Source organism: Cnephaeus nilssonii (assembly GCF_951640355.1).
Source record: "Cnephaeus nilssonii genome assembly, chromosome: 6".
NCBI classification, from domain to species: Eukaryota; Metazoa; Chordata; class Mammalia; order Chiroptera; family Vespertilionidae; genus Cnephaeus; species Cnephaeus nilssonii.
The window spans coordinates 50384868-50402072 of NC_137077.1; the positions used below are offsets into that span (position 1 = coordinate 50384868).

General features: G+C 61.8%; 1 protein-coding gene across 2 annotated transcripts; it reads left to right on the top strand.

The window, feature by feature from the left end:
* The first annotated feature begins 576 nt into the window (after positions 1-576).
* TNS2 (tensin 2) lies at positions 577-17041 on the top strand. 2 transcript variants are annotated; one of them, XM_079774154.1, is made up of 29 exons: positions 577-728; positions 5251-5359; positions 5789-5826; positions 6690-6728; positions 7066-7104; positions 7286-7335; positions 7553-7745; positions 8002-8052; positions 8362-8484; positions 8570-8634; positions 9449-9532; positions 10316-10428; positions 10514-10574; positions 10835-10910; positions 11160-11289; positions 11391-11456; positions 11525-11638; positions 11815-13023; positions 13160-13310; positions 13415-14004; positions 14127-14216; positions 14553-14678; positions 14877-14969; positions 15096-15173; positions 15306-15383; positions 15805-15973; positions 16068-16136; positions 16278-16307; positions 16436-17041. In XM_079774154.1, exons 1-29 carry the CDS (start codon positions 651-653, stop codon positions 16572-16574), a joined length of 4251 nt encoding a protein of 1416 aa, XP_079630280.1. In that variant the 5' UTR covers positions 577-650; the 3' UTR covers positions 16575-17041. The 2 variants fall into 2 exon arrangements, with proteins under 2 accessions (XP_079630280.1, XP_079630281.1); XM_079774155.1 differs by lacking the exon at positions 577-728 and adding an exon at positions 3392-3623.
* The last annotated feature ends 164 nt before the right edge of the window (positions 17042-17205 follow it).

Sequence of the window (17205 nt, forward strand, 5' to 3'; positions counted from 1 at the left end):
AGGTCCTCGCTGTCAAGTCCTTTGGCGAGAACAGGTGACACCTGCGAAGTCTCGCGTGAGGCAGAGGGCCAGGGAAGGGTGTCCAGAGACTTGGAACACAGGTGACCCAGGTATCTTCATCTGAATCCAGTGCTCCAGTGGTTGGGTGGCGCTAGCCCCACCAGGCCGCGCCGCGCGGGTGGGTCCAGACTACGGGGTCAGGCCCAATCCCAAATACACCCTGTGGAGGGGCCGATCTGAGGCCAAGGCCGTTCTCTATCCTGTCTCTGGCACCGTCTGGACCTGTGCCCACCTTTTCTTCTGCGTCTGTCTGGCCCGTACGGGCTCTCTGGCCTGTGTCCTCCGTGTCCACCTTCCCCAAATCTCTCAGGCTCTTCCCATCTCCTAGCGCCCCTGCGCTCCTCCTTCCTCCCAGCTCTTTGTGAGCGGGGTTCGCAGAAGGTGGGGAGAGAAGGGAGAGAGGAGGACGAGGGGCGGGAGCGAGCGGAAGGTGGGGATTGGAGCGGGGCAGGAGGGAGGGGAGAAGCGCGGGAGGGAGGAGAGGGCGGCGCGGGCGCGGGCGCGGCGGGGCGGGAGGGAGCCCAGGAGCGCGGCGCCCGCTCCCGCCTCCTGCGCCTCCCGCGCGGCCGCTCGGCGCGGGCCCAGCCGGGATGGGCTGGCCCGGGGGCTCCCCCTGCTGCTGCTGCCCCGCCCCGCCGCGCCCCCGCCCCGCCGGGCGCCCCCCGCAGGTGAGTGGCCGCGCCGGGCGGGAGGGCGGCGGCCTGTGCGTCACGGCCGGGGGGCAGTGCCGGGGGCGGGCGCCAGGGGGCGCGGGGCCGCCGGGGCCCGAGGGGGCGCGGGGAACCGGGCTGGCGTCCCTGGTCCCTGGGCTGGGGGTCCGAGATCGCGCGGGTCGCGGCGAGCCCAGACAGCTGGCAGCCAGGAAGGTGACCAGGGGGCGGGGCGCGGGTTGCGGTCAAACTCCGGTCGGGGCCGTCACGCCTTCGCGAGTCCGGTGCGCACACGCCCCCGGACCCAGCGCTGCCCTGTCCCTCCACGCACCCGCGCGCCCCGCACCAGGCGCCGCTCCTGGATCGCTGGGGCACGATCCCCCACACGCAGGCCCGGGACCGCCCTGGCCTGGGAGTGCCTGGGAGGGTTTTCCTTTTCTACTTCACATCGGGGAAACTGAGGCAGAAGGCAGGCCTAGAAGAGGCTGGTTTCACTTTCCAGCCCCACTCCTCGGCCCCCTTGTGCTGCTCCTCTCAATTCTCCAGACCCCCTGGGCACACCCAGAGCCGCCGCCTTCCTCCCTCTCGCCTTCCCTGCGCCTCACCCCTCCTCCGTGGCGGCCGGGCTCCCAGCCTCTCATCCAACCACAGCTATTTCCAGGAAGGGGGAGTGTGGGTGGAGGGGTTTCTCCAAACAAACCCAAGGCTTCAGAGCGCGATGGGGGCCAGGCTGGGGGAGACGCTGACAGGCTCTGGAATGTCCCAGGCAGGAGAAGGGTCCTGGGGTCTGGCCATGCCTTTCCAGGCCTGCCCCAGGGAGCTCCTTTTCCTCTCCGGCGGGCTGAGGGATCCGAGCTTCCCCATCTCCATCTTCCCTCAGAGGTGCCTCCCAGGGTGGGGAAGGACTCAAAGCCAGGCTTCCCCAGACACCCAGAGGGGTCAGTGAGACCCCAAAAGGAAAGAGGGAGGTCAGAAGATGCTGGAAGACCCGCTGCAGAGGAGGGTGGCCTCTAGGTGAGGGGACTTGCAGCCCCTCTGGAGGGAGCAGTAGAAAAGAGCGCGCTGAAGGGTCCTGGTCAGGGTGCGAGCAACTGGAGCAGAGAAAGGCCACCCACCTACCAGCGTCCCTCCTCCCCCCAGCAGCGCTGGGGACTGGATGAGGCCAGGCCCAGTTGCCCACATTGGCCTGGGGCCTGGAATGTCCTGGGACCCGGCCAGAGCCGGTGGGGTGGGAGTGGGTTGCAGAGCCAGTGCCCCTCTCCGGTTACAGGCTAGGGGCCCTCGTTTGCCACACAGATGTCTCCCTCTGGGCAAGGTACCCCGGGGACAGACCTGGAAGGAGAATTAGAGCTTCAAGAGAGAAGCCTCAGGCAAGGCCCAACCCACGCAGGTCCACGGAAGTGTCCTGAGTGGGCTCCCGTAAGGGGAGTCATCCAGAGAAGGCAGGACGAGTCCAGCCCCAGGGGCAAGAGGGAGGGCGAGGGAAGAGTAAGGACCTGGTGGGAGATGCCAGAGCTGGGGGAGCTGCCTGAGCGCTGGGACATTCAGTAAATACCATGCAAATGAGGCGGGTAGATGTGTGCACATTCTTTCAAGTGACAGCTCGCGCTGGTCCCAGGGGCCGCTGTCCGAGGCTTGGGGCTGAAGACCCCAGAGCGTTAACCCCTTGTATTTTTGGAAGATGACTTCCCCTGTTTCCAAGGCCCCAAACCACCTCCTTCCCTTGACTCCCGGGACAGGAAGTTGGCCGAGTTCCCAGGAGGGAGGCAGGAGGCCCACGGAGGGGTGTGGAGTATGTGTTGGGGGGCGGGGGGGGGGCACTCCTGTCCATACTCAGGTCCTGGGACAGCTGCTGAGGAAGGAGAGCAGAGCCAGGAGAGCCATGAAGGTGGCGCTCAGGCCCCGGGGGAGGGGCAGCCCGAGGGCCTAAGTGGCAGAGCTCCGGAGAGGGGTAGGGACCTGAGAAGCTGGGCAGAAACCAGCCCAAGAAATGAGTGAGGGGGGGACCGTGTCAGGAGCAGAGCATCTAGGGGCTGTCGGGAGCAGGGCCTCAGATGCCTTGGGCCGGGGCAGGAACGGATCACTCCCGTGGGCAAAGCAGTCTTCTGGCTGGAATTTGCCTTCCAGCGTGAGTGGGGGAAGGAGGGGCACGCATGCTTTCCTTTTCCTACTTCACAGACAGTGAAACTGAGGCGGGAAGCTGGCCCTCAGTCCCCTCTCCCTGATCCGCAGGACGCACTCCGGATCCTAGGATCCTGGGCTGGCCAGGATAGTGTTTCCTAGGGTCCACCCACCCCCACCACCCCCCTCCCAAACACCAGAAGTCCCCAGAGAGCCTGAGAGTTCAGGCTGGGAGGCTGGCCTGGTCAGGACTCCGTGTTCCCTGCTGGCCCTTGAGCCCTGCCCTGAGACCTAAATTCCCACCCTGCCCCCACCCGGCCCCACCGCTGGGGAGGGGGCGGGGGAAGCTGGATCTCAGGATCATTGCAGATCCCGGGATAGGACAGATTCCTAGGTATAGGGCAGCTCCAGAGCTAGAGGGGTTGGGGTGGGGGCAAAAGATCTTGGGCTGACACTCCCAGCAGGGTAGATCCTGGGAATCTGATCTCCTGGCCTCCCCCACATCCTCCCCCCACCCCACTTCCTGGAGCAGCGACCTGCCCCCTTCCCGCCTGTACTCCCCTCCGCTTCCAGGGCTGGGCTTCTCCTCACTCCAGCCAGACAGCCTACCCTCCACCCAGGGGAAGCGGCTGCCTCCGCCAGGCCGCTTCCAGGAAGCCCCGGGCCTGGCCCCAGCATTGTTCAGGGCCCGCAGCGGCACCCCAGACAGCGGACACCATGAAGTCCAGCGGCCCCGTGGAGAGGCTGCTCAGAGCCCTGGGGAGGAGGGACAGCAGCCGGGCCACCAGCAGGGTAGGAGTGCCCACCAGCTGGGCAGAGGAGGGGCAGGGGTGGAGGTGTGGGCAGTGGGGGAGGGGACTAGGAGATCAAATTACCAGGCCAGACCCTCTTCTTCAGCCTTCTTCCCTTACTCTTCATCCCCTTTGCTCTGCCCCTTTGGGGTGGCCAGGGCAGAACCGGTGTGTTTTGGCTCCTCTAGCACCTTCCTGCCCTAACACAGGCCAACCCTGGGGGGCCCTGGCCCCTACACCTGCGTCTTGGTACACTTCATCGTAGGACCTTTCTGGGCACGACACTGGAGCTCCAGAGCAAGGCTAAGAGATGAGGCTCCTTCCCCAAGTGGAGACGTTTAGGGGGAACGGGGTGGGGTGGTGAAGGGAGGGAGGGAGGCAGCCAGGTCTCGGGGTTGCCTTAGGCACAGGGGCTTTGCTTTCCACTCCTCTGTGTGCCGCTCACGCCAAATGCACCCAAGTTTCTTAGTGGGTCCAGCAAGGTTGGTCCAGTTTAGGAGCATTCAGCTGCTGGTTTGATCCAGCTGTTTCAGGGACAGGCAGCCAAGAGGCCAGGGGTGTTGCCTGGGTCCCCAGGCTGGGGATCCTGGGAGCCCCCACTGTCGGGGGCCCTATCATTCCTTTTCTCCACGATTTTTTCAGCTTTACCCCAAAAGCAGCATGAGACAATACTATATATAGAAGGGAAGAAGGGGGCAGAAACTTGAACTCCAGAAGAGAAAAATTGGGTAGGAGAGAGGAGGCAAGGAGGCAAATGGTCCTCAGACAGAGGATGGGAGGAGGGAACCACAGTGGGAGGGACGGGACTGAGGTAGGCCTGGGTCAGAAGTGGGCATCCCAGCCTCCCCACAACATCCGACCCGCTCCCTCCGCCATTCGATGCTGGAATCCCACTTGAACCTCCTCAAATGACGGGCTGCTCACTACATCTAGTAGCAAGGCAGCTAAATATTTTCCCCAATGTCATGCTTCGGTCGGCCTCTCCCTCCAGCATTACCACCCGCCTTCTTACACAACTTCTGCCTGCAGCTTCAATGCACAATGAGTAAACATGTTGTTCTTGGGAAGGGGGGGGGGACGAGGGAGGGAGGGCATGTCAGCTGCCTAGAGCGTGGGGACAGCAGGAGCCAGGGGACCAGGACTGGCTGAGGCCACTCCTACCAGTCAGCCTGGGTACTGCTGAGTGACTGTCCTCCGACATTCATGTCTGGACCCCCTGCTGCTCACTCTGCGCATGAGCCTCCATCTGGGGAGGGTAAGATGGGAGGAGAAACGGGGGGGGGGGGCTCGTAGAGAGTAAGAGAGCACCCTCCACAGGAGGAAAGCTCTCCTTGGGGGGCGGTGACCACAAGCGGATCACACACCAGGGCCACGTGAAGGGCCTAAGTGATCCCTTGGGGAGGAGCTGACCCAGCCAGGGTGTTGCAAGGGGCCAGATTCCATGCACTGTCAAGGACAGGCCCACAGCTGGCCGGAAACAGCTGTGGCCAGTGCGTCCTATGAGTTTAGGGACTTCAATCAGTCGGATGGAGGAAGAAAGGGAAGAGTGCAGTGCTAACGCCCGGCCCGATCCCAGAGATGGGCCCACTGGGAACGGACCCCTGTCTGTGTCTGTCCCCCACCCCTAGCCTAGGAAAGCCGAGCCACACAGCTTCCGGGAGAAGGTTTTCCGGAAGAAACCACCTGTCTGTGCAGTGTGCAAAGTGACCGTCGAGGGGACGGGCGTGTCATGCAGAGGTGAGGTCCCCTGTTCCGTGGCTCTGAGAGCCTCTACCCAGCACCGCTCTGTCTCACAACTCCAGCTGGCAGAACACGGAACATAAACACATGTGCGCACTGCCCCTTGCCTGGCAACATGGGCACCGAGAGGCAGCTGCCTCCCTTGCAAGCAGCCCTTGCTCCCCATGACAAACACCCCCAGCAATCCAGGAGACCCCAGGACAACACCTTCCCACGCTGACTTGTGACTGGGGGCTTCCCTCGCCCCCCCCCCCCCGTCCTGGCCTAGGCAGTAGTACTCCACTGCCATTCTCTGCTCCTGCTCCCCCACTCCATCTCAATGCAGCTGTCCTGAGAGTCACAGGGCCTGGGGAGATGGGAGGGGGTCACCCCTTCCACTGCCCCAGGAGGCCCCTGCTAACGCTTCCTCTCCCTGCTCCCCTCTAGTCTGCAAGGTGGCCACACACAGGAAATGTGAAGCCAAGGTGGGTACCTGGTTGGGAGAAGGGAACTGAGGTCCCTTCCTCCTCAAAACAGGCTTCTCCAGCCACACTGGCATCAACCCTCCACCCCTCTCATCATTCGGGAACCCCCGCTGAGGTGGGAGAGGGTGCTGTTCTGGGCCCTTTAAGAACCACCCTACTCCACCCCCTGGAGGTCTGGCCCAGGCGAGTGGACAGCTAGACAGCGTTTGTCTTGGTGCTGTGCCCAGGCTGCAGCTGGCAAGAGAGTGGGGGTGGGGAATGAATGAGGAGGAGGAAGGGTGGGGTGGGTGGGGGGGAGCAGTATTTCAGAGACTGGGCAGCCGGATGGGCCGTGCCTTCCCTCTGGGGAAGGGGCCTCAGGATGCCTGGGTGGGTCTCGTCCTAGGCCCTGGAGAGGTGCAAGCTGTAGACAGCACACACTGTCCACTGGGGACCTGAGACAGCCCCATCCCTGAGGAGGTTCCCTGGTCCCCCTCCTGCAGTATGGGGGTTCCCAGGGCCCTGGAGCCAGTTTGGGGGAGCTGTGTGCCCAGGGGCGGGGTCTCCCGGTGAAAGAGGCCAGTGTCAGTCCCTGGCCATGGCCTGCCTGCATGGCTCTATATATAACTCCTGCCCTGCAGCTGGATGAATGGGGGTCTGTGTGGGCACGGGGCTGGGAGCCAAGAGCAACAAGTGGGGGGCCTGGGCTGAGGGACCTAGAAGCCAGAGGGGAGGCTCCCTTAAATAGAGGAACTTCAGCTGGAGCCTGCACCCATCTCCTAACAGCCCCTCCACCTTGCTGAAGCTGAGGGGTGGCCCCATCCTTAAGCCCAGGAGAGCCCACTTCACCAGGAGCTTAGCCCCTCACTCAGGTCTCCTTCCAGGTGACTTCGTCCTGTCAGGCCTTGCCTCCTGCAGAGCTGGTGAGTGTGCGCTGGGATGGAGCGGGGAGGCAAGGAACCTGGCTGCAGGGTCCAAAAGTCTGGTGGCCACGGGCGGGAGGGGGGGGGGGGGCGGGGGGAGGGAGGGCAGGAGGTTACCTTGAATGGACTGCTGTGGGTATTGTTCATCCTGAGATAGAGGGGAAAATGGTCTCGGCCCTCTCTCTTCTCCTCTGGGTCTGCTGGGCGGAGGACTCTTCTCCCCTTGCCCAATATAGCCTTTCCAGGGACAGGGCAGGCGGTCTCCACTTTCCCGGGGCCCAGACAGGTCCTGGCTCCTATCCTAACCACCCCCTTCTCCTGCCCCGCCTGCCTCTAGCGGAGAAACACGGCCCCCGTGAGGCGCATAGAGCACCTGGTAGGTGATGCTGGAGGGGGCGGCGTGGGGGCGGGGGCAGGTAGCTCTGGGAGTATGGGAGTGAGGACCCAGGTTTCTTCTGAGGACAAAAGTTCTTGGAACTCTGGAGTGGGGACCCTAGAGTGGGGGTGGGGGGGACACCCAAAGAGACGCTTGCTCATCATCTCATCTCACCCTCCAGGGATCCACCAAGTCTCTGAATCACTCAAAGCAGCGCAGCACTCTGCCCAGGTAAGTGCGGGCGCCCGAGGTGGTCCCACGTGAGCCCTTTACGCCGTCCCCACACCTCAGCCCAGGACAGTGACCCCGACAAAGTTCCCCGGGACAGCTCCCCACGCCCCAGCGGTCCCACCCACCCTCGGGACCGATGGTCAGACACCCACCCATCACACCAGCCCCCTCCGGGAACCCGCCCCTCTGTCCCTCACGCAGGCTTCACACCTTCCAGGAGCTTCAGCCTGGACCCGCTCATGGAGCGCCGCTGGGACCTGGACCTCACCTACGTGACCGAGCGGATCCTGGCCGCCGCCTTCCCCGCGCGGCCAGACGAGGAGCGACACCGGCCAGACGAGGAGCGACACCGGAGCCACCTGCGCGAGCTGGCTCACGTGCTGCAATCCAAACACCGGGACAAGTACCTGGTGAGGGCGGGGCCTGCCGCAGTCAGCCAATGAGAGGGCTGGGAGGTCTAGATGGGCTAGGCTGCGCGCTGACGTCACACCCTCGGAGGCGGGGCCCGGGGCAGGCTCTCGTGGGCTGTTGCCCAGGCGCAGCTGGAACCGCCCTGGAGTGCCCACGACTATCTAAAGACTCTTAGGGTCACAGCGGGTGTTACCACCTTCATGCATCACCGCACCTCCCTGCCTCAGGTCTAAAGCCTCCCCCCTTTTCTTGCAGTTCTTCAACCTTTCAGAAAAAAGACATGACCTGACCCGCCTAAATCCCAAGGTAGGAAGGCATTAAAGCCATTAAACTGAATCATCCCCACACAAGAAGCCCCCAGCCTCCTGGTTATTAACAGTAGCAACTGGTATCTACTTCACTCTTAAGCACTTTATCATATGACATATATTTGAGTCACCCCAAAGCATGGTGCAACAGGTATCAACCCACTGCACAGGTGAGGAAAGTGTTGAGGCTGCTATGGACAGCCAAGAGGCCGACCTTGCCCCAGACCCATACACCCTGTCCCTTTTCCATCCATCTCTCTTGGCTGTGGCCCCCACTCCCAGTTTCACCCCTGTACCCCCCACCCAGGTCCAGGACTTTGGTTGGCCTGAGCTGCACGCACCCCCCCTGGACAAGCTGTGCTCCATCTGCAAAGCCATGGAGACCTGGCTCAGTGCTGACCCACAGCATGTGGTCGTACTGTACTGCAAGGTGGGCTGGGACCTCGGGTTTGCAGGGCGGGGCTGTCCTCAGCCTGGGGTCCCAGCAGGCCCTGTATCCCTGTCTCTATCCTCAGGGGAGCAAGAGCAAGCTCGGGGTCATCGTCTCCGCCTACATGCACTACAGCAAGATCTCTGCAGGGTGAGGCTCCCGGCCCTTGAGTGGCCCCTTCCCAATGGCCCTTCCTCCAGCTGGTCCTTGACCAGCCCATCCCCCCTGAAGCCCCACCTCTGTGTTCAGAGAGCCGTGTACCAAAAACCTGACATTGCCACCTCCTTTTTCTCACTTGTACTTCTCCACAGTTCTCTGGGGCTGCTGTAACAAAGTGCCACGAACTAAGTGGCTTAAGACAACAGAAATTTATTGTCTCCGTGCTGGAGGCTAGAAATCTAAAACTGAGGGGTCAGCAGGACCTCACTCCCTCTGAGACTCTGGGCAGAATCCTTCCTTGCCTCCTTCTAGCTCCTGGTGGTGGCCAGCAATCCTTAGTGTTCCTTGGCTTGTAGCTGCATCACTCCAATCTCTGCCTCCGTCATCACGTGACCTTCTTTCTGTGTGTCTGTGTTTCTTCTCTTCTTCTAAGGACACCAATCATATTGGATTAAGGGCTCACCCTACTCCAGTATGACATCTTAACTAATTACATCTGCAACGACCCTATTGCCAAATAAGGTCACGTTCTGAGGTATATATCTTTTGGGGGGGACACAATTCAACCCATAACATGGCCTTATTGCCCCATTTTACAGACGAGGAAACTAAAGCTCAGGGAACAACTGTTTGAGGTCCAACAACTAGTAAAGTGACTTATGTGGGGTTTCTAGTTCTCTTTACCACTACAATAAGTTTTCTCTAGATTTGGGGGTCACCTCTCTCATCCTCCCCTGGGGCTTAGAGATGGGAGACCAGGATGGAGACCATCCCCTCACCCCCTGCACTTATTGGCTCTCCCCAGGGCAGACCAGGCACTGGCCACACTTACCATGCGGAAGTTCTGCGAGGACAAGGTGGCCGCAGATCTGCAGCCCTCCCAGCGCCGGTGAGCAACCTGGGTGGGGATAGGCCGGAGGAGTAGTCTCTCCATGGCTACCAAGGTCAAGTTTTTCTCATTCGCATAGCACACTTCAATGGGGCACCTGGATGTGCCAGGCACTGTGCCAAGTGCTGAGCATTCAGAACAAACAAGATTCTTGCTTTTACGGACCTTACATTCCAGGGAAGTAGAAGGCAATAAACCTGTGATGCATAGACAAGATCATTTTGGATGATGACAAGTGCTATGGAAGAAAATAAAGCTGAGTCTTATGATAGAGACTTGCATCCCGGCTGGTGTGGTTCAGTGGTTGAGCATCGACCTATGAACCAAAAGGTCACCGGTTCAATTCCTGGCCAGGGCACATGCCCAGGTTGTGGGTTTGATCCCCAGTAGGGGGCATGCAGGAGGCAGCCAATCAATGATTCTTTCTCACCAATGTTTCTATCTCTCTATCCCTTTCCCTTCCTCTCTAAAAATCAATAAAAACATACTTTTAAAAATAAAAATAAAAAGAGAAACTTGCAGGTTCTGTCTCTAAGGTCTGGGGGAAGAGCATTCTAGGCAAAGGGGGCAGCAAGTATAAAATCTTGAAGCAGCAGGAAGGATTGAGGTTAGATACAAGGAAGAACTTTCTGGCGGCTGGAATGGGAGGGAAGTGCTGAGGAGAAGGGCAGGCCTTCTAAGGGTGGGTGGGAGGTGTGCACAGTTGAAGTGCCTCAAGGGCACCTCCAGAGGCAGGGGCTTATGTTCTTCTTGACACCTCGCCCTCCCCCCCCCCCCCCCCAGATACATCAACTACTTCAGTGGCCTGCTGTCAGGCTCCATCAGAATGAACAGCAGCCCTCTCTTCCTGCACCATGTGCTCGTGCCTGTGCTGCCAGCCTTCGAACCTGGCACAGGTGAGTCTGCTGGGATATGCCCCACGGGGGGCTGTTCCCCTACCCCCTCACTCAGTCCTCCTCATGCACCTTCCTGCCCTTCTAGGCTTCCAGCCCTTCCTCAAGATCTACCAGTCCATGCAGCTCGTCTACACGTCTGGAATCTAGTGAGTGTGTGTTCCCATCCCCGGCTCCCCGGGCCCACTCCCTGTTTCTCCAGCCGCCCCAAACACCTCGGCCTCCAGCTCTAGCCACTGCACCCGAAAACTAACACCACCATGGCATCCCTTTTATAGACGGGGAAGCTGAGGCTCAGCTCAAGGTCTCTCACTCAGGGCTCAGACTCCCATCTCCCAACGCCCTTCTGACGCTTCACACTGAGCCTGAGGGCCTCTGACTCAGCTCCGCCTTCCCCTCTCTTCCACAGTCACATTGCAGGCCCTGGTCCCCAGCAGCTTTGCATCAGCCTGGAGCCAGCCCTCCTCCTCAAAGGCGACGTCATGGTGAGGGGCCTTGGCAACAAGAGGAGGCTTGGAGCTGGGCCAAGGGGTGGGATTGTCACCTCCTGCCAGCAGCACGATCTCTAGTGAACCATGACTTCAATCCATATTGGAGGGTGAAAAGGGAGTCCCCTACATGGGGGTCACCTTGAGGCTGAGGCAGGACAGAGCTGTGGGCAGGCAGCCCCAAGGGTAGAAACACAGAGGAGGTGGAGGTGGACATGAGGACCTGACCCCAGTCTCCCTCACCAGGTGACGTGCTATCACAAGGGTGGCCGGGGGACAGACCGGACCCTTGTGTTCCGAGTCCAGTTCCACACATGCACCATCCACGGACCACGGCTCACCTTTCCCAAAGACCAGCTGGATGAGGCCTGGACTGGTGAGTCGGAGACAAGTGGCACGAGGGCTAGATCCCAGGAGAGGGCAGGCAGGCAGGCAGGCAGGCGGGGGACCTGGCTTTTCACTGTCCACTCCTCACAGATGAGAGGTTCCCCTTCCAAGCTTCGGTGGAGTTCATCTTCTCCTCCGGCCCCGAGAAGATCAAAGGTAGGAGCAGGGCCAGGGGCCGGGCTGGAGGCTGAGTGCCCGCTTCTCACCGCGTGGGCCTTCCGCAGGCAACACCCCGCGGAACGACCCCTCCGTCACTGTCGACTACAACACAGCAGAGCCCGCTGTGCGCTGGGACTCCTATGAGAACTTCAACCAGCACCACGAGGACAGTGTGGAAGGTGGGTGCGGCCGGCCCACAGGTGGTGGGAGGTGGAGATTTGGGGGGTGCACGCCTTCCTCCCCGAGCAGATCCGCCTCCCAAGAGACACCCCTGAGCTGGAGTCTCCAGGGCAGTCCCCTCTCATTAACACTCGCTCTCCTTTCCCTGCCTGCCACCCTTCCTCTCCCCACTCAGGCTCCCTGACCCACACCCGGGGCCCCCTAGATGGCAGTCCGTATGCCCAGGTGCAGCGGGCCCCCCGCCAGACTCCACCAGCGCCTTCTCCAGAGCTGCCCCCAGCCCCGCTGCTGTCCGTCAGCAGCGACTCCGGCCATTCATCCACGCTCACCACTGAGCCAGCGGCAGAGTCCCCTGGCCGGCCGCCCCCCACGGCCGCTGAGCGGCAGGAGCTGGATCGCCTCCTGGGAGGCTGTGGAGTGGCCGGCGGGGGCCGGGGGGCCGGGCGCGAGACGGCGATCCTGGATGATGAGGAGCAGCCCCCTGCCAGCGGAGGCGCCCACATTGGAACGTACGCGGGCCACAGACCTGCCCTCAGCCGCCACTGCTCCTGCCGCCAGGGCTACCGGGAACCCTGCGGGGTCCCCAATGGGGGGTACTACCAGCCGGAGGGAACCCTGGAGAGGCGGCGGCTGGCCTATGGGTATGAGGGGCCAGCCCAGGGCTATGCCGAGGCCGCTGTGGAGAAGAGGCGACTCTGCAGATCGCTGTCCGAGGGGCCATACCCCTACGCCCCTGAGCTGGGGAAGCCGACCAGCGGGGACTTCGGCTACCGCTCCCCAGGCTACCGGGAGGTGGTGATCCTGGAGGACCCTGGTCTGCCTGCCCTGTGTTCCTGCCCCGCTTGTCAGGAGAAGCTGGCGCTGCCCACCACAGCGCTGTATGGGTTACGGCTGGAGAGGGAGGCTGGAGAGGGGTGGGCGAGTGAGGCCAGCAAGCCTCTCCTGCACCCCGTGCGATCCGGGCACCCGCTACCCCTGCTGGTGCCAGCTTGCGGGCACCACCATGCCCCAATACCTGACTACAGCTGCCTGAAGCCACCCAAGGCAGGCGAGGAAGGGCATGAGGGCTGCTCCTATGCCATGTGCCCAGAAGGCAGGTATGGGCATCCAGGCTACCCCGCCCTGGTGACATACGGCTATGGAGGAGCAGTGCCCAGTTACTGCCCAGCATATGGCCGGGTGCCTCACAGCTTCGGCTCTGCAGGCGAGGGCAGAGGGTATCCCAGCCCTGGGGCCCACTCCCCACGGGCTGGCTCCATTTCACCGGGCAGCCCACCCTACCCACCATCCAGGAAACTGAGCTACGAGATCCCTGCAGAGGAGGGAGGGGACAGGTATCCGCTGCCCGGCCACCTGGCCCCAGCAGGACCCTTGACATCTGCAGGTGAGGGGCCCTGGGGTGGGAAGTGCCCAGGGCAGAGGAGGGTTCTAGAATATGGTTGGGAAGGAACAGAGCAAAAGAGCTAAGCCAGCCAGAGGCCTTTCCTGGCTCACAGCCTCTGCTCTCCCCTTCCCTGCAGAGTCGCCCGAGCCAGCGTCCTGGAGGGAGGGCCCCAGCAGGCACAGCACCCTGCCTCGGTCTCCCCGAGACGCTCCGTGCAGCACCTCTTCAGAGATGTCTGGTCCCTCCACGCCCCTGCACACCAGCAGCCCAGTCCAGGGCAAGGAAAGGTAGGCAAGCAGCTCTTTGCCCAGACACTGAAGGCTGGGGTTGGGGGGCAGCTCACAACTGGGGCTCTGAGGCCCTGCTGACTACCTGCCCTCCCTCCCCACAGCACCCGACGGCAGGACACCAGGTCCCCCACTTTGGCACCCACTCAGAGATTGAGTCCTGGCGAGGCCTTGCTGCCTGTATCCCAGGGGGGTGCTGAAAAGCCCCCCGAGCTGCCAGCAAGAAGTGGGCTTGAGCCTCCGGCCCCCAGCCCTTTATCCCCGACCTCCCCCCGCAGCTCACCCAATGACTGGCCTCAGGAGAGGAGTCCTGGGGGTCGCTCAGACAGTGGCAGTCCAAGGGGCCCTGTGCCCACCACGCTGCCCGGCCTCCGCCATGCCCCCTGGCAGGGCCTTCGAGAGCCACCGGACAGCCCGGACGGGTCCCCCCTCACCCCTGTGCCTACCCAGATGCCCTGGCTTGTGGCCAGCCCTGAGCCACCTCAGAGCTCACCCACGCCTGCCTTCCCCGTGGCAGCATCCTATGATATCAATGGCCCCACCCAGCCCCCACTTCCTGAGAAACGCCACCTGCCGGGGCCTGGGCAACAGCCAGGCCCCTGGGGCCCAGAGCAGGCATCACCACCAGCCAGAGGCACCAGTCACCATGTCACCTTTGCACCTCAGCTCCCAGATAACACCCCTCAACCCCCAGGTATAAAGGCCTTGAGGAAGGGGGTGTGGGGGGCCACCTTGGGAGAGCCCTTTTTCCCAGGGACGGGCATGGCGTGGGCACCTGGGAGCCCTGGGGCCAAGCTCAGTCCTTCCCTGTCCTAGAGCCTCCCCTGCAAGAGAGCCAGAGCAACGTCAAGTTTGTCCAGGATACATCCAAGTTCTGGTACAAGCCACACCTGTCCCGTGACCAAGGTGAGAAGCCAGCCTGCCCACCGCTCCCACCCTCCAGGGCTCTGTCTGAGCTTTGCCCAATCCAGCCTTCCAGTTGGCGCCCTTACTGCCTCCTCCCATCTCAGTGTTGACTCTGAGCTGAGCGTCTCACTAGCAGGTGATTCTCGGCTCTGTGCCCAAGGAGATGTAGACTTGATGTTGTCAGTGCCCTCCCTGTTGATTCTAAAGTTCTGTGCCCAGATGCCCAACACGGCCCCAGCTGTTAGGACAGGCGCCTGGGGAGATGGCTGGCAGAGCCGAGGAGTGGCCACATGGGGCTCCGCCAGCCACCGTGAACACTTCTCCTGCCTCCCCCAGCCATCGCCCTGCTGAAGGACAAGGACCCTGGGGCCTTCCTCATCAGGGACAGTCATTCATTCCAAGGAGCCTACGGGTTGGCCCTCAAGGTGGCTACACCCCCACCCAGTGCTCAGCCCTGGAAAGGTACAGAACGCCCAGACCCAAACGAGAAGGGGAGTGGAGCGGGGCAGGTACCGCGGCAAGACAAGGGGTGGTGGGCCATGCCACTTCTTGGTGGGAGGGACAGGAAGTGACTCTCACGCGCTGGAAAGAATCCCAGCAGGATAGAAGGCAGGAACCTGGAATCTGATAAAGCCTTTCTCTCCCCTCCCGGCCTCTCAGGGGACCCCTCGGAACAGCTGGTCCGCCATTTTCTCATTGAGACTGGGCCCAAAGGCGTGAAGATCAAGGGTTGTCCCAGTGAGCCCTACTTTGGTGAGAAGCTGGGGCTGGGGAGGCTACACTGGGCTGGTTTAGGGAGGCCAAGGGATTTCAGGAGGGTGGAGGGAAGGTTGGGGCTACCTGCGGGCACCCCGGGACTTCTCTCACCTCTCGCTGCAGGCAGCCTGTCCGCCCTGGTCTCCCAGCACTCCATCTCCCCCCTGTCCCTGCCCTGCTGCCTGCGCATTCCCAGCAAAGGTGGGTGTTTTGTCTGTCCTTCCACTGCTCCCCACCCACTGCAGCCTGCCTTCCCTTGGGATGGCAGAGGGAGTTGTGCAGCTCTCTCCAATGCCACTCCCTGCTGACCTGCCTGCTGGCCCTTCCCTTCAGATCCCCTGGAGGAGACCCCAGAGACCCCAGTGCCTGCCAACATGAGCACAGCGGCAGACCTCCTGCGTCAGGGCGCCGGTAGGGGCCTCTCCCTCCCCTCCTCTCCCTGGGCACCACGGGGGCACTGCAGATGCAGGCATTGAGATGGACGGGCCCTGGCAGGTGCTTTTAAACCCGTAAAGGCCGGGGGAGCCTCATATTTGTAGGGAGGTTGGGTAAGGGGGTCCCCAGTCTGGGTTCTCAAAGTTTTGTGAACATGAGAATCCTGGGGAGGGGGCTCGTCAGAATGCAGATTCTCAGGCCTCGTTCCGGCATCTCTGGCTGTAGATCTGGGGGTCATAGAATCTGCCTTTTTCGTGGGTGACCTTTGTGATTCCAATGCACGTTGAGCAGAGCTAGCCAGGCAAAGTACAAGAGCTGGTGGGGTGGAGGGTCGGGGAGACAAATCTCAGGAATGACGGAGCCAGTGCTCCCCCCAACCCTCTCCCTGCCCCCATAGCCTGCAGTGTGCTCTACCTGACCTCCGTGGAGACCGAGTCACTGACGGGCCCCCAGGCGGTCGCCCGGGCAAGCTCGGCAGCTCTGGGCTGCAGCCCCCGCCCAACACCAGCCGTGGTGCACTTCAAGGTCTCAGCGCAGGGCATTACCCTGACAGACAACCAAAGGAAGTGAGTGTGCGCGCTGAGCTCCTGGGGAACCCCAAACATAGGCCCTTGGGACCCCAGTTTCTGGGTGTGACTCCCCCCTCCCTCCTCTTCACAGGCTCTTCTTTCGCCGCCATTATCCAGTGAACAGCATCACCTTCTCCAGCACTGACCCTCAGGACCGGAGGTGACACTGCCTCCCAGCCCTTCCTCCCCACAGACCCGTCCCCCGTCCCATCTGGCCCTGCAAACCAGTCCCCTGGCCCAGCTCCTCCTTCGGGAGCCATTCCCTGAGGTGCATTCCTTCACAGTTCTTTTCCTTTTGCAGATGGACCAACCCCGACGGGACCACCTCCAAGTAAGCTTCCCATTAGTGCAATCCCTTCCCTCCACGGGGTTGACGTGTCTCCTTCCTCCCCAGCCCGGGCTCTGTCGTCCCTTGTGGAAGGGAGCTGAGCCCCCACCCGACCGCCTTTGTACCCCTAGGATCTTTGGTTTCGTGGCCAAGAAGCCGGGAAGCCCCTGGGAGAATGTGTGTCACCTCTTTGCAGAGCTTGACCCAGATCAGCCTGCAGGCGCCATTGTCACCTTCATCACCAAAGTTCTACTGGGCCAGAGAAAATGAAGGAAGGCCACAAGCTCAGAGCCCACATCAACACTGCGTCCCTCCCAGCATCCCACAGCCCTCACTTCCCCTGGCCTGGACCCAGGAGCCAGCCCTCTCCCTTAGGAATAGGCAGTGGGCATCAGCCTGGGACACTGCTCTCCTTCCCCGCCCCCAGCCTGCTAAGTGGACGGGCCCATGAGATGACCTTGCACGTGAGCAGATGGCAGAGATGGGCATGTGAAGGGTGAGGAGGCATCAGCAGCTGAGCTGGAAGAGATCAGGACAGCCCCACCTGTACGTCAGCCCTGGAGAGGAGCCAGTTCTACCCAGCTGCAGGTCCCAGCGTGGCAGGGAGAGGGGAGCAGTGTGGGGAGCAACGTACTCCCTCCTCTGCCTTCTCCGAGCAGAGAGATCAGAGTGGGATCACATGAAAAGGGGGGGAAAGAGTCTATTTTTGTCTAATAATAAAGAATTTCTATAATGTCTACTTGGAGTTGGAGTCGTGTCTATTCACAGGAAGGGCAAAGCCCATGTCTCCCAGGGGCGTAACTGTGCAGCGGGCACCCCATCTTCAGAGCCAGGTTCATGGAGCACACGCAGCCCCATCCTGGGCCTCACACTGGTCCCCAGGTCCCAGGGAGCAAGCTGC

What these genes read in the sequence shown, in the direction of transcription:
- TNS2 (XM_079774154.1), top strand. Translation starts at nt 651, where the DNA reads ATGGGCTGGCCCGGGGGCTCCCCCTGCTGCTGCTGCCCCGCCCCGCCG. An exon ending in GCTGGATGAGGCCTGGACTG is followed by an intron (nt 11,290 to 11,390) that starts GTGAGTCGGAGA and finishes CACTCCTCACAG; the next exon opens with ATGAGAGGTTCCCCTTCCAA. An exon ending in CCTCCTGCGTCAGGGCGCCG is followed by an intron (nt 15,384 to 15,804) that starts GTAGGGGCCTCT and finishes CTGCCCCCATAG; the next exon opens with CCTGCAGTGTGCTCTACCTG.